The following is a 15946-nucleotide window of genomic DNA, read 5'->3' on the forward strand; positions in this document are numbered from 1 at the left end:
TGTGAAATGATGAGAGCATGCTCCAATTACTACCAGAAATTACCTGGCTTGGGTGGTGCATGAACAGCTTTGGCTGAATGTGATGGCTCTGCAGGGACTGGGGTGTCTTTGTCTGCACAGATCTGAACAGAATCCGATTCCACCTTCTGCACATTGCCCTCTTCTTTTGTTTCTCCTGAGTCCTTATCTTCATTCTCCACCCTCTCAGCCTGATCCACAGCCAAGGGAGTCAGGTCAGACTGACTGACCTGAGACTCGCTTTTGTACAGAAAATCACACGTGGCCACATCCTCTATATGGGAATCCATTGGCTCTTCTGTCAAGAATCAAAACCTGCATGAGTGAATTTCTCTCTGTACAACCACAGTTCACACTTTCCACAACTAAAATTAATGCTAAATTAACTAGTTTCCAATTTTACAAGTGTTTTCCCACAGTATTGCAACAGTCTGAACACAGAGTTTCCTTTATGATCCCAAACTATGAACATCAATTCATTTATGAGAACAGTTTTATCTTCTCCATTAGAACTGGACAGTCAAATATTTTAAACGAATAACAACAAACAAACCTATCATCCCACACATACAAAAGAGGCAGATTATAATGATTCAGAACCAATGTAAGTTTCACCAACATGAAGAATTGCTGAGTTTGGTGCTGGATAAATGGAGAGTGACTGGAAAAACCCTCTATGCTCTTCCTTTTCTGTGTCACCAGCTGCTCTAGTTAGTCATCTCCAGATTATCAGTTTCATGATAGAAGTAAAAACAGCATCTAACTCTCTACAGCACCCAGCTAGAAAGCAAGAAAGCTCATTTTCCTGGGCATGCCCAGGAAAAATAATCTGGTCTATGGAAAACGTAAGGAAATATTTTCTTCAATAACCCAAGCCACCTGAACAATTTGGCTCCTGGGTTACTGAAGTGCTCAAGACACAGCCCAACCAGGGGTCTACACACAGAATTCAGAGCCCATTTGCCATCTGACCACTCAAGCAGGTATTTAAATCCTCCTTCCACACATCAGTATCGGTTTTCAAACACTCAGTGTTTCTTACCTTCGCTCGCTACTTTCGAGACATCTCCTTTGGAAATAAATTTCAACATTTTCTTCAGAACCTTCTTGTGGGACTTGGAAGCCTGAAAATGCAAAGCCCGGCACCTAAAAAAGACCAAAAAGACATTTCTTTTGTGAAAGACTGTTTCAGGAAAAAAAAAAGGTTAAGGAACCACTTACAAAAATTACATTGTAATCTCTATTTATTTCTTAAGTTTCCCTATATTGAGTGGTCAAATGTTTTATCAACACTTTTGAGATAATGAAATTACATTGTCTTCTACTGAACACTATCAGTCCTTACAGCATGTTTTTATGCTCATCTCTAGAATTACTAAAATACAAGTGGGCTGCTAAAGCAGTGTTTGTGGGTTACAGACAAGGTTATTTCTCTACAGGAAAATATCCCAGAGCTGCTGATGTCCCTATGCACAAACCCAAGAGCTGATATTTACTGTTCAAAGTATCGTTAATAGTAGGTCAACTTCTAAAGTATGATGTATTTCAAGAAGCAAACACAAATGGTGGAACATATTTGAAGTGGTCAAATCCCTTACAAAAGTGTACTTTGAGTTTCTTACCTTATTGTGTATTGAGGACAACATGTTTGATTCATGATAGGTTTGTAGACATATTTTCCACTTCTGAAAAGAGTAACAAATATGCATTGATTTTTTTGTTGTTGTTGTTGCTTATACTACAAAATAAATGAAGATGTTTTTTAATAAAAATCACACCAAAACTTTTCATGATGAATTATCAAAGAGTTCTTCAGTTCTTTGCTGACTGTATTATCCTTCTAAAATCACTGAATATTTCCCTGTTTGAAAGTCATGTTACAATAGGTAAAACAGAGCACTGGACAAATAGTTCAATTACTCATGGATATATAAGTGTATTTATAGATCTAAATTTAAATGTGGATTCTAAATTTAAATGGAGATTCTAACTGTTATATCAACTGACAACATGGCTTTGTGTTTTCTTTTTCAACGTACCTTCGCCATCCTCTGTCTATGAGATCCTGGTAATCTTGAACTGTCATCGAATGTGCCCACATACCTGAAATAAACAACAGCAGCACACTTGACTGACCGTGGTTTGGCTGTAAAATACAACAAACTCTGCAGAACTGCCTGGAGCCCCTCTGCTCTGGGACAGGCTGGGAGAGCTCACCTGGAGAGGAGAAGGCTCCAGGGAGAGCTCAGAGCCCTTCCAGGGTCTGAAGGGGCTCCAGAGAGGGACTGGGACAAGGGATAGAGGGACAGGACACAGGGAATGGCTTCTCACTGCCAGAGGGCAGGGTTAGACGAGATAATACGAAGAAATTCCTGGCTGTGAGGGCGGAAACGCCCTGGCACAGGTGCCCAGAGCAGCTGTGGCTGCCCCTGGATCCCTGGCAGTGCCCAAGGCCAGGCTGGACAGGGCTTGGAGCAGCCTGGGACAGTGGAAGGTGTCCCTGCCATGGCAGGGGTGGCACTGGGTGGGATTTAAGGTCCCTCCCAACCCAAACCATCCTGTGATTCTGCGGTTACTGCAAATCTGAGTAGCTAATGGCCACTTATGCATAGGGATCTGACATATTCTTAAATATGGTAATTACTGATTTCAATAACCACATTAAATGTAAAAACCCTAAGCCCAACACAAATCCCGGGATGCAATTAACCCTATTTCTCTGACCGCACCAGCGCTAAGTTCCCCTGTGCACCTCTCACTCCCCAGAAATACACAAGGAAAACAGCACAGAATCGCTGCTCAGTTCTGTCACACTCATTGGGGAGCACCGGGCGGTATGAGCCGTTCCGAGCTCCGGCTGGGCGGCCGGGGGCAGCTGCCTGTCCCGGCCGCCCTCCCCGGCCCCGCGCCCGCAGCCGCCGCTTCTCGGCCAGCCCGGGGCGGCCCCGCTCCCAGCCCGCCCCGCCCGCACCGTGCGAGATGTTGCCGGTGTCGCTCCTGCAGTAGCCGCAGCGGTAGCCATCCTCCCCGCCGAAGAACTCGACGATGCTCGGGGAGCCGCCGCCCGCCGCCATCCCCGCCCGCCTCAGGTCAGAGCCCCGGGCCGCCCGGAAGCGGCGCCCGCCGCCATCTTTGCTGCGGGCGGCGCGCGGGCGGCGCGCACAGGAAGCGGCGCCGCCGCCATGATTCGCGCGGGCAGAGCGGCGGGGCCGGAGGAGCCCCGAGCCCCGGCTGGGCCACGCCACCAACCCCCGGCCCCGCTCACCCGCGGACACCTTGCCCCGCGCCGCGCCGCAGTAGCCGCAGCCGTAGCCCTCCTTCCATCCCTTGTACTCCACCACGGCGGCGGGCATGGCGCCGGCGGCCCCGCAGCTCCGCAGCGCCCCTACCCGGCCGCTGCCGCTGCGCCCGGCCCGGCCCGGCCCGGCCCGGCCTCCTCCGCGGGCGGATCAGAGAGCGAAGATCGCTGCCGGATCGGAGAGCGGAGATCGCTGCGGCTCTGGCGCTCCTCGGCCGTGTCCCCCCTCACCCTCACGGCCTGAGCAGCTTCTGGCCCCACAAACGCGCTCCAACAGCCCTTCCGTGGGCATGGATCCCTGTGTACCTCCCTCAGCTGCTACAGCAGGATAAAAGGGTGGGAGAGATCCTGAGCTCTTCCACAGAGCGTTTTCTGAGAACGGAACAAGACTCTCATACAAGTACTTTTAATAAAATAATGTTCTGGCTCTATAGAGCCGGCCTGCTCAATGCCCAAAGTACCAAACAAATACAGGAGTTTGGAATAAAGGAATTTGTAATTGAGACTGAATTTCCAAACTCAAGCCTTTATTTCCAGAGTAGCAAGAACAGCAGGGCTGTATCAATTCTCCTGCAGCACCCAAAATCATACAGGATAACAAGATTATCCCAGCAGGGATGTTTAACCATGTGAATTCCACTTGCTGCTGCTGGGGTGGGACAAGAGAGGAAAGAAGGGACAGTGTTTCCTTTTTACCTTTTTCATGAGTGACAGTAAACTTCATATGAAGTAGCAAACTGAGCCAGAATACATAAAGAACTCTGTGACAAGTCTAAACTTTCTCAGGTTGCCCAGAGCAGCTGTGACTGCCCCTGGGTCCCTCAAAGTGTCTAAGGCCAGGTTGGACAGGGCTTGGAGCAACCTGGGATAGTGGAAGGTGTCCCTGCCGTGGCAGGGGTGACACTAAATGGGATTTAAGGTCCCTTCTGACCCAACCCATTCCATGGTTCGAAACAAAGCAGCTTGTATAAAGCATTGAGATGTTCCAGAAAAAATATATTTAATTTTACAACATATACATATAAAACAATTGTTTGAGCAAATGTCCTGATGTATTTTCTTTAAGGCACCTAAGGGGAAAGAAAAACAAAAAAGAGAAGGCAGTAAGACAACATGCGTTAGGATCTGGAATTGACCAAACAACTGTGACAGGACTTCAGTCCAATCACTGGAAGAATTTTATGGAAGCAGAAGGGAAGACAGCCTGGTTCCCTCTAAGTCCTTCTTCACACTACTTTATTAACAACATCAGCTGTCAGTAAGTTAAGAACCCAAACAGAAAAACTAAGCTATGATTCTTTCCAACACTGCATCCTGAGTACAAAGTTCCAAAAATTAACTCATCACTTAACTGACCATCAAACTCAAAAATAAAGGGTTTTTTTCCCAGTTAATCATTGCATACAAGGCTAGATTACATTTTGTTTCATGAATAGGGCAACAACACAGCAATTCCAGGTGTTACAGTCACCCTGCCTACAGTTCTTTTGCATTTGTAAGTCACACACACATTCCCTGAAGTTCTCCCACGTGCATAAGGGCCTCTCTGAGTTTTGCTAAAAGAACTTACTTGAGTAGTTACTCTGTTTCCATTTCTTCTTCAGTGCTCTGATAAAGAGGGGTAATCATAGCTTCTCTTATCTGAAATGTTTCTATGATCTCCTGGTTAAAGAAGACAGCAGTGTGTCAGTCAGCAATGATGAATTATTTCAATTTAATTACCACCGAGAGTAATAAAGTTTCTGATACTTGTCTCTGTCCCTCTGGGAGCCTCTCAGGAACCCTGGGCCAGTCCCGAGTGGGCAGACACCGGGGGGCAGCCCCGACACAGCAGGGAGACACTCTCTGTGTGTGCCCCGAGGGTACTGAGGGCACCTGGGCTGGCAGGAGACACTCTCTGTGTGTGCCCCGAGGGTGCTGAGGGCACCTGGGCTGGCAGGAGACACTCTCTGTGTGTGCCCCGAGGGTACTGAGGGCACCTGGGCTGGCAGGGGGACACTCTCTGTGTGTGCCCCGAGGGTACTGAGGGCACCTGGGCTGGCAGGGAGACACTCTCTGTGTGTGCCCCGAGGGTACTGAGGGCACCTGGGCTGGAGGGAGACACTCTCTGTGTGTGCCCCGAGGGTACTGAGGGCACCTGGGCTGGCAGGGAGACACTCTCTGTGTGTGCCCCGAGGGTACTGAGGCACCTGGGCTGGCAGGGAGACACTCTCTGTGCCCTGAGGGTACTGAGGCACCTGGGCTGACAGAGGGGAGACACTCTCTGTGCCCCGAGGTACTGAGGGCACCTGGGCTGGCAGGGAGACACTCTCTGTGTGTGCCCCGAGGGTACTGAGGCACCTGGGCTGGGGGGAGACACTCTCTGTGTGTGCCCCAAGGGTACTGAGGCACCTGGGCTGGCAGGGAGACACTCTCTGTGTGTGCCCCGAGGGTGCTGAGGGCACCTGGGCTGGGCGCCTTTGCAGCACAAGAGACACCAGAGACATCGGTAGAAGATAAAGGGCCGACTCTTAGCAGGGGTTAATCCAAGGTTTTATTCTAGGAGTCCCGAAGGAGCTCCTGCACCTCAGGGGGCCTCCTGCCCAGAGCCCCAGGGAGATGTGCCAAGGTTACATTTAAAGGGAGGTGGAAACCCAAAGCAGGTAACATTTTAGCAACCAATGAATGACCCTAAGGGATGGGTACTGGGGGATGGACATTTAGTACAGCGTGTGGGGCAAGGCTTGGGGGGCTGACCCCTGGCCTCTGGCTAATCACTCAATGACCTGGACAGAAACTTCTGGATGGAGGGATGGGATGCTGAGTGATTGACAGAGAGCCAGGGTGGGGGTTAGAGGATGATCTCATCCCAGAGAGGGATAACACAGGTAAAGGGAGGGGGACACAGTTTGGGATAAACCATTTGGGAAAAATATGGGAATACAAAACAAAACTACTTCAAAGTATTACAAAATATAAAAACACACTACAACAGATGCTAAAGCACTATTTCAAATTACTACATTTCTCCTTCACATTCTGAGTGAGGGACAAAGGAGGAGTATGTGTGCTCAAAACTACTTTTTGTCTAAGATTTATTACAAACAGTGAGGAAATTGCATGGATAACTCTGCCTCCAGAGACAAGTATTGTACATCAGGGAAGAAACAGATTCCATATTTACCCAGGCCTTGTATAAAACAGTGAAGCCAGTGCACAGCTTCAAAGCACTTAAACTGACCAGGCTTCAGGAATCAAAGATGGAATGACAGCCCAAATTCTCCGTTTTCTTGCAGCTACAAATATCCCTTAGATCTGTGACTGTTCTGGCATCCATAAGGTCAACACTGTGTACAGTGTTTCTGTACACAGAACACCTGCCCTCCCCAGCACAGCTCTCAGAGGCTTAAATAAAAAAGAACAGATCCAAAGTATGAAGTGCTCTCCATGGTACCTTCCATTCTTTCTGGTCCAGACTTATGACCACCTGGTTGCGTGCTGCAGCTCTGCTGTCCTCCTCCCCTCCCTCGCTGGGTTTTATAGGCTCTGATCAAAACACAGCACTTTCAGGATTTATACTTGTAAAGTATAACAGTTTCCCCACAAAAGCTTCACAAAAATCAGGTCAATCCTACACATTCCACCCAGTTAGTCTCTATCAGGAGCCTGTACCATGTACTGCTTGAGATACTTCCTTAGTCTCAGTCTTAAAAACTTAGGAACTAACTTTTTTCAGAAGGACCTAAATATTTCATTCCTTACAATATCCCACCAAAGCCTTAACCCCACTGATATCCTGTGGGAATGAAAGCCAATCTTGTCTGAAGAATGGAGAATGAATTCTTCATTCAACCTTGAATGAAGAATTTCCCTTCCAACTGTTCTGAAGCTGCAGCAACTCTGAGACAAGAGAGTTCTTACACCCAAAGATATCTTTATTTGGCCAAGTGCAATAATGTTCATTTACTTATTAGCAAAAATATATCTTGAAAGGTAATAACCTTTGATTTCTATTAATAGAATTCATTTGTATGGTCTTTTTCATATATTAATATTTGAAAAGATTCAATCCTTTCAGCTGCTCATAAATCTCTTCATGCCTTCAATTACATTCACTGCATATCCCCAGTTAAAAATATACCTAAAACTTTGTGAACATGTAACATGTAATGTTGTTACAATTAGAGTATTTTAAAGCTGTATTTTACCTATTATTGGCAATTCATCTTCATCCAGCTTTATTTTTGCAAGACCATCCTAAACAACAGTGGGATTTAAAGTTTCATAACTTAAGAGTTTTCCAGTTAGGATAATGCACAGAAATTTCATATTTTTACTTATTACATAATCATGAACAGGTACATATACTGATAAAGAATCTTCACTGGCATACCACATAAGAAAAAACTAGTTTAACACAGCACTTATGCATAAAGAAGGCAGCCCATATAGCAACAGTGTGTAACTGCTGGATTATAAAAGTTATGCTTTATTAAAATTGTTGTTATTCTCTAAATATACTTGAGCTAACCCTTTATAATAACATTTCTATTGAATACAAAACCTGAATTAGTCAAAATATCCTTGGCAGTTTTTGTCTTTTCTATAATTAATTTATTAGACAAAGTAAGCACAGTTTTGAAGTGTAAATCCATGGATTCAAAAAGAATATAAAACCTTGCACTAATATAGTTTTCTACAGCCTCAGTCACTCTTCCATACTCTGTGAGAATTTTTCTACATGTGCAGAAAATGTGAGCCAGAATCTTTTTTGATAAACATATTGACTGCAAAAATATCACTGCTGTTTTGTTGGTAAATTGACTGCAGTGCAAAAAAATAAAGTCAGTCAACTCTGTTTCCTTTTTAATTCGATTACCAAAATATCACAGACTGCTTGCAGAAAATAAATTCGTATTCCTCCTATTTAAATCCTAATTCTTCAATATCAAAGCCAGGAAAAAACACAGGTCAGTACTTCTAGGAAATTCTAGTATCTAAAGGGATGTTTTAAAAAGATGTCATGCCTTACCCTGCTAAGGAAGGACACATGAAACACATTTTCCACCGTGCGTGCAAACGAGTTCGGATCAATCACAAAATCAAAGAAGGAGATGGGTGTATTAGCTGGGGATGCAAAAATACCTTTGTTCAAACAAACAGGTGGTATACACAGAGCGGACAGATGTAAATACAAACTTAAGAGAGCCAGTGCACCTTTCAAAAGCTAAAGGGATGTTTTGCAATTTAGTTATAATCCAGAATTCCCAGCTGCCTGCAGTAACAGATGTTCTACAGAGTATATTGTATAGTAGATTATCTTCTTCCATCATTTCCCCCACACAAACCCATACATTTGACTATTTAACTGCCATCTAAAAGTGGCAGAATTTAATCAGGGGAGAGGATTTACATTTACTTTGCAGTCAAACAAGAGCTGATTAGTGTTCATAAAAAAATACATAGTTGGTGTATGTGCTTCACCAAAGATATCTACTTGCAGACTTCATCTCCTTTTGTCTCTGTAGTTTTACCACTCCACATTGTAGGAGACAGAGAATATTCATTTTCCCTAGTGAATGCTTAATTTAATCATACTTACGATCATTTTCAAAATGAGTTTGCAATATTCTCAAGATCCTCTCTACTTCTTTTTCTGTAGCTTCTTGATGAGACTGCTCCATTTCTTTTAACTGGGAAAAAGAAACAGAGATTCACCTCAAATAACTGTTGTTGAATTACCAGAATATGCAAAGGGCTTCTTTTGAACGTGTAACATAAAAGCTGAATTTTTCTCCCTACATGCAAACATAACAAACACACTTATGCAAACATGAGATAACTTTGAAGAGCTTTAGGTTTAATTCCCATCTTACAATGTCAATCTGAAAGGCCATGGCTTGCATGGTTTGAGCCTGTGTACAGGTGTACACTTACTTTTCAATAGCTCTGAGGAGCTGGGTTACACAGTGCTACAGTCTGTGAGTTTAATGAAGATGAGCATTTAGAGCAACCCACAAACCCTCCAGCTCCTCTTCTTCCCAGTACAAACTGTAACAAATCCTTTCTATCACTATTTGGATTGAGCAGGCTGCCTTTTAAAAGGCAGCAATCAGCCATTTGCCTCTATATCTTTATCACATTATCACAGCTGAGGCTTCCCTGTAACAACATGGATTATATTTGCAGTTTCAGATGTAAGCCTCTTTCAATATTCCCAGACTTTTGCTTTTCTGCTAGTGAATGACACAAAGAATAAGAAAACAGAAAACACAAAGAAGTGGTTATGTGAGCTAATTAGCTTGCTGCTATTAACCACATTTTAGTGCAAATGCCACATCCTGTTAGACACTTTTTAAAGAAAAATGGGCACCACACTAATGTAAAGAAGTTTCTTTTTTCTTTCCTTCAAAGCAACAGGCAATAGAACAAGTAAGCTTATAACTTGAAAATCAGTTTGTAAACCCTACTTCTGAACATGAAATTGGTCTGTAAATCTTACTTCCTTCCACTCAGTGAAATACTGCAGTCCACACAAAACAAATCAGGAAGCCTAATAATGGAGTGTGAATCCTTTAGTAGAAGCTCAGAAGGAAAGGGGCTGGTGTGTGTGTCTCCAACTCCAGCTGGATGGCTGTGGAGCCAACGAAGGATTGTTAGCAATAACCACCAAGGAGTGCTGGTAATCACACACTGTGAGAAACAACAGGGTATAGCTGGAGAAGGAGCCATAGGAAGGTAAGGCAGCACTTTTCTGGGACAAACGTCCTTGTTCTGGCTCCTGGAGATAAGCAGAGCACAGCACAGCACTGAGGAACTTGGATGCTCCCCTCCCCTTAAGGGTGGGATGTCACAAATACTACGCAGTTTATAATTGCAAAACCCAAAACAAACAAACAAAGATTTAAAAGTAATTTTTAATAACTATGCCAAACAAATGGTTAATAAAGATAACACTTAACAAACCTGAGCAGGCATTGCCCGTTCTGCTTTCCCTCTGCTAGCTTTCTTCTGCCTCTCAATCCGCTGCTTTTGTACAGGAGGCTCAGACTTGAAAGATCCCATCCTAACCAAAACACAAAGAACACACACATGCAAGTCTGGTTTACACTGTATGCTTGGGAATCTTTATACCAAGCAGTGGATCTCCTCAAGAAAGGGCAAAGTGATGACTGATACCTAAAGCTTCATCACATTTAGAGATTTCTGCAAAGAACCAGCCCCAAAAGTTGTTCCAGTATGTTGACAGCCTCATGCCTTGTCAACACTCTGCTGTGACTTCAGTTTAACTCAATTCAAGCCAGGGCACCAAAGACAAGAATCAGCCAAGGCCATTACCTTGAGCTGCAGTACACACTATTTCCTTGAAGAAACTTACATGTAGTGAAAAGTAGGTGCTCTCCTGAAGTACTTGGGTGCTTCTTCCCCCATTTTCTGCCAGGCATGACTGGGTAAAAAATCATCTGGAACATCCTCAGAGTCATCAGTTTCTTCCACTTCTGTGCGATTTATACCCATGAAGGTCAGCTGCAAGAGAAAAAACGCTGCAATAAGAAATTACTTAGAGGTACAGCAGTAGGTACATTCATGGTGATACAATGGTGGTGTTTGCCTGATAAATTAGCATTTAATACCACTGCCTAGGAACTGTGACTTTCCTGAGGATACCATGAAAACAGATAAACACTCAAATTCACCCTTGTGCTCAGCAACCAATGAAAGCCATAGGTAAACAAAACTGCTTAGATTCCAACACATTTTCAGTGATGTGTGAAGTAGCAGAACATTACTCATATTGCATTTCAGAGCTCAGATGTCTCACAGTTTTTGAACACCACACACTTGCAGGAAGCCCAGCCCCTCAAATATCACAGACCTTATCTGGCCTATCCCTGCATCCACCACTGCACACTAACCCAGGAAAAATTTTTAATTGAACTTTATGTTTTTTATAGACTTAAGCAAGCACTCATGATTCCTTGTTGATCTGCTGTAACATAAGGAAGCATTTTCAATGAGCAAAGAAGCCAACAGCCTGGTTAAAAGCTGTTCTAATCCAACTCTTCCCCTCAGTACAAAGAGACAAACAGTCTGACAGCATTCAAGTCTCCCAAAGTCCCATTTCATGTCAGTGACACAGGGCCTCAAGAACTCTATCCAAAAACATAGAAACCAGTGGACATGATAAAGAAACTACTTAGTTACTGAGAAACTACAGAAGAATGACTGAAAAAACAGCAGAAGACTTTAAGAGCACAAACTGACAGAACCACGATAAAGCAGCAGCAGTGCAATAATGGGGGCGGTGTTTGCATTTAAAGTCAGATTTTCCCCTATTGCAAGTGCTTAATAGGTAGTTTAAGACAATTAACAACAGTCACCAGAGAGTTTATCAAAAAAATTGATAGGAAGAGCATTAAATTCCACCAGAACTGCCAAGTACTGCCCGACAATCTGAGGCTTTATGGTACAGGACAAACCTCCAGCAGAAATGTTGGCCAATTCAGAGCCTGGAACTTACCAAGTCTTCTGCAAATGCTGTTGAATCAAATGCTGACATCTCTGAGTGTAACTCATTGGCCTTCTCCTTTCCTATATTGGATGCTATGACAAGGAACTGGGCATCCAGTGCAGCTTCTCGTGCCCGGCAAACTGTTACAGAAAGGATTTTATGGTGATTAATATGAAATTGTCACAAATAGAATTATCAGATTCAGCACAGGGACTATCTGGGCTTTAGTGCTTTGGAAATCCTTTTATTGCAATGACCTCTAATACACATAATCCTCATAACAATATTTATATTTAAAAAAGGGAAAGAATGACAAACCATGGAAAAGTAACAGATGATCTTGAACAACAAATCCATTTTTCACTGACATGTTTTCCACCATTCCAAGTGAAATGAACCCCTCTACACTGCTATCTTTTATGTGCATTACTCATATACACTGTTCCAGCGAATCAAAATAAAGCAAGGAGTTATTTCTAAGAGCAAATAAACTATAATGACATTTATTTTCTCACATCAACTTACTCAACCAATCTTCAACTTAACATATCTATTTTAACTTATATAAAAATTCTGATTGAGTACTTGGACCTCACTCTTGCCCTCTTTTGTTTGTAAGGCATCATTGCCTCACACTTGGCCAAACACATCAATGAAAGACCACAGAATTTGTTTTACCTCCATCAAAAAGTCTATTGGCTTCTTCCAAAGCTTCTGTCAGCCTGTTGCTTTTTGAATTTAGCATGGATTCTCGATTTTCTGTGGGAAAAGACACAAAGGAAACCCTGAATTACTTAAACATAGAAGCACTGAGAAACACTGCGCTTGTTTGATGCTGACTGGAGGCCAGGTGCCCACCAAAGCTTCCTCACTCCTTAATTGGGCCAAGGAGAGAAAAGAGAACAAAAAGCTCATGGGTCTAGATAAGGGAGAGATCACTCAACAGTTACCTCACTGGCAAAACAGGCTTGACTTGGGGAAATTAGTGGAATTTCCAAGAAAGAAGCTAACCAGTCCCTAAAACTGTATGCATAAAGGTCACTTCTATAAACAGGCTGATCACCCATAAACTGCACTGTAGCCTCCTGTAAAACAACTGAACAAATTTATCAGGAATTTACTAAACAACTAATCCCACGTGTTGCCTGAACTTGGCAGCGCTACTGACACAACCATGGCCACATTTTTGTAAGGAAAACAGCACAGCTCACTCAAATGCACATAGGAGAAGGACTCACACACCTGTCTGGAGAAATGCTAAAAACTACATAGCATTTTTTGGGAGTCCCAGGAATAACTTTCTGGTCCAGGCACATAATGATACCTACAGTTTCAAACTAAAGCTCAGACATCACAAAAGTGAAGTTAAGGGATTTCACCGCACCTCTAAAGTTCTCCTGCACCAGCGCAGGCACCGCATGTGTGTTAGTGCAGCTGAATCCCTCGTAACCTATCCCAGGGGATGCAGGAGAGGGACTTGGCACAGGACCGGGGGAATGGCCTCACACTGGAGAACCTTTAGATACAGGAAGTGTATCCACAGGGTGCCCAGGGCAGCTGTGGCTGCCCTTGCATCCTTGGAAGTGCCCAAGGCCAGGTTGGACAGGGCTTGGAGCAGCCTCTGGGGCAGTGGAAGATGTCGTTGCTACGGCTGGAACGAGAATACCCGTAAGGTCCCTTCCAGCCAATCCATGATTTGCGATTCCCTGCTTCCTTGGGAGTCAAATTTCGATCTAAGTCCAAACCCAGAGCATCGTTAGCCCGAGGGACCGGAGTTGCCAGGAACGCTCCCTCGCCCAGGCGTTTCCCCACACGCGCGGGAGCGGCCGCCAGCCACGGAAGCCCCCCCGGCCGCCAGCCCGGACCGCCCCGGCGCTGCCCCCGCCGCCTCCTTACGCTGCACGGTGGAGATGAGCTCCCGATACTGGCTGCGGATCATCCTGTTGTGCTCCCTGTCGTCGCCCTCGCCGATGTTGAGCTGCCGGAGCCTCTCGCCCGCCGCCTCCGCCTCGGCCGTGTCCTCCTCCTGCGCGTGTGGCCGGCGCGAGCGGCGGCGGCGCGAGTCCGGCGAGGAGTCGCCGCTGCTGCCGGTGTGCGACATGGCGGCCGCGGAGCTGTCACCGGGAACCGCGGGATGCCACCGGGATGACGCCGGCCCGCGTGCCTGCCGTGCTTCCCGGGATGCACGTACCGAGTCGAGCCTGCGCAGTTCGCCTCAGAGGGTCTTGGTGGAAGGGTCTGCGGGCGCCGCCGGTGATCGCTGAGCCGCTCCGCTCAGATCGCGATCTTCCATCTTGGCGCTGTTTGCCGCCCCGGTTCTGCGCGGCCTCTTCCCCAGCAAACAGGGTTGGGCCTTTCTGCCTGGCCGCAGGGGCGGTTACCGATCCCTCAGCGCTCCTTTGCAATCTACTTCCTTCCCCGGAGTTCCGGGCGCTGCCCGGGGCCGGGCGCTGTGAGCGGCGGCTGGCGGTGCATGAAGCCGGGCGCGGGCGGGGCCGCAGAGGCCGCTCCGCTGCGGGCGCGGCTCCGCCGCCGCCTCGGGAGGGCGCTACGGGCGCGGAGAGCCGCGGGCCGTGAGGAGCAGGCGGGGACAGCCAACTCTGAGGGGAGCGAGGGGAAGAGAGAGGGAAAGGAAGCAACTTCTGAGGGGAGCGAGGGGAAGCGACAGGGAAAGGAGCGCTGCGCTTGTTCCAGCGCCTCTCATACAGGGATGAGTCCGTGGAAACGCTTGCGCTCGTCCCTGAGCAGGGATCTGTGCTCTGGCAGATGAAATAAATTACTGGGCCGTAGAATGGTTTGGGTCGGAAGGGACTTTAAGGACCATCTAGTTAGAATCGTGGAATTATCAGGGTTGGAAGTGACCTTCGAGATCATCCAGTCCAGCTGCCCACCCAGCACTGCACTATAACCCCTTAAGCACGTCACCCAGCTCCTCCTGAACACCCGCAGGGATGGTGACTCCACCACCTCCCTGGGAGCCTATTCCTAATGCCTAAGTACCTAAACCGTGAAAACAAATTTTCTGATATCTAATCTGAATGTCCCCTGTCTCAGTTTAAAGCCATTTCCTCTGGTTGTCTCACTGCAGGCCCAGCAGAGACCGGTCCCACCTCGCCGCACCGTCCTCCAGATCACCAATGAGGACAGCGATGAAGGCCCCCTGAGCATCCTTTTCTTGAGCTTAAAAACTCCCAGCTCCCTCAGCCATTCATTCCTCAGAAGAGCTCTCTGGAAACTCTCCAGCACCTCCATGTCCTTCCTATAGTGAAGGGCCCAACTCTGAATGTACCACTTGAGGTACAAGGCTGAGAACAGAGGGATCATCAATTTCCTGGTCCTGCTGGTCCCTGCAAAATGGAAATCATAACACTTAGCCCTTCATTGTTGATTAATACTATTATGTTGTTCTAATTGTTGTGGTAGAGGTTTGAAAGTATTTTGGAAGTATTTTCTTTAATATCTTCATAGATCAGCTTGACTCAGTATGTAGACATGGATCTATTTCAGTTTACCCAAACCAGTACTTCAGCTGGACTACAGACTGCAACTATGCACAAGCTACTTTTCAAAATATATGTTTAAAATATGTAATACTTCAGTTTAATATTAATAAATCATATTTGAGCTCTTGAACTATTTTCTATTCTTTGTGTGACTTGTAGAGTGCTGTCAAATTTGCATTGCAAATTCAATATGAGTAATTTGCTTTCAGATGCTGACACAGAAAGGCTAAAGAGAGGATCCAAACAAGACCAGGGCCCATTGTACACTGCAGTACATAAACACATGGTAAAAAATACTCAGGATGCATATACATGCTTAGCAAATGTGAATTACGCTTTCTTACTGTCATCTCACTATGCTTAATAAAAACTCAACATTCCAAAATACTGCAATATATTGCCCTGAGTTTTTGTTTTGCTTGTCCAGATGATCAGATCTGTGCTTTCCTAGCTATTACTGTGTATATATGTCAATTGTTACTGTCAACAGTGAAAATAGTAAGTGAAAAAAGTGTCCTACATGCAGCTAACTGCAAGATTTTCCAGTTGTCTTCACACACCCAGACTATTTTTTGTCTGATGTTCATTCAGTTCTCATTCATGCATATACATAAAACCTTGTTCTCATTGAAGTGA

General features: G+C 45.5%; 2 protein-coding genes across 5 annotated transcripts in view; both read right to left on the reverse strand.

The window, feature by feature from the left end:
- The window catches only part of ATE1 (arginyltransferase 1), a 69199-nt gene extending 65832 nt beyond the window's left edge, over positions 1 to 3367 (reverse strand). For 2 of the 4 annotated variants that reach the window (XM_066554793.1, XM_066554792.1), the window contains exons 1-5: positions 3284 to 3367; positions 2058 to 2121; positions 1641 to 1703; positions 1061 to 1164; positions 44 to 316 (exon numbers count right to left, since the gene is read on the reverse strand). In XM_066554793.1, coding sequence (XP_066410890.1) covers positions 44 to 316; positions 1061 to 1164; positions 1641 to 1703; positions 2058 to 2119 — 502 coding nt within the window. In that variant the 5' untranslated portion in view covers positions 2120 to 2121; positions 3284 to 3367. Of the gene's footprint in view, positions 1 to 43; positions 317 to 1060; positions 1165 to 1640; positions 1704 to 2057; positions 2122 to 2989; positions 3134 to 3283 lie in introns of those variants that run through there. The other 2 variants (XM_066554791.1, XM_066554790.1) reach the window with 1 other exon arrangement.
- A 924-nt stretch (positions 3368 to 4291) lies between these two features.
- Positions 4292 to 14288, reverse strand: NSMCE4A (NSE4 homolog A, SMC5-SMC6 complex component). Its single transcript, XM_066554749.1, has 11 exons — positions 13704 to 14288; positions 12486 to 12566; positions 11817 to 11947; positions 10674 to 10822; positions 10262 to 10361; positions 8898 to 8988; positions 8328 to 8422; positions 7504 to 7552; positions 6750 to 6841; positions 4887 to 4978; positions 4292 to 4386 (listed from the first exon to the last, which is right to left on the reverse strand). The coding sequence occupies exons 1-10, from the start codon at positions 13906 to 13908 to the stop codon at positions 4895 to 4897; spliced, it is 1077 nt and encodes a 358-aa protein (XP_066410846.1). The 5' UTR covers positions 13909 to 14288; the 3' UTR covers positions 4292 to 4386; positions 4887 to 4894.
- Positions 14289 to 15946: the final 1658 nt, after the last annotated feature.

The sequence above is a fragment of the Molothrus aeneus genome, chromosome 8 (assembly GCF_037042795.1).
Source record: "Molothrus aeneus isolate 106 chromosome 8, BPBGC_Maene_1.0, whole genome shotgun sequence".
Taxonomy (NCBI): Eukaryota; Metazoa; Chordata; class Aves; order Passeriformes; family Icteridae; genus Molothrus; species Molothrus aeneus.

Coding starts and splice junctions, on each gene's coding strand:
- NSMCE4A (XM_066554749.1), bottom strand. CDS start 13,908: ATGTCGCACACCGGCAGCAGCGGCGACTCCTCGCCGGACTCGCGCCGC. Junction 8,989..10,261: donor AACGGGCAATGCCTGCTCAG/GTTTGTTAAGTG, acceptor TCTTTTTCCCAG/TTAAAAGAAATGGAGCAGTC. Junction 6,842..7,503: donor AGATGAATTGCCAATAATAG/GTAAAATACAGC, acceptor TGTTTTGATCAG/AGCCTATAAAACCCAGCGAG.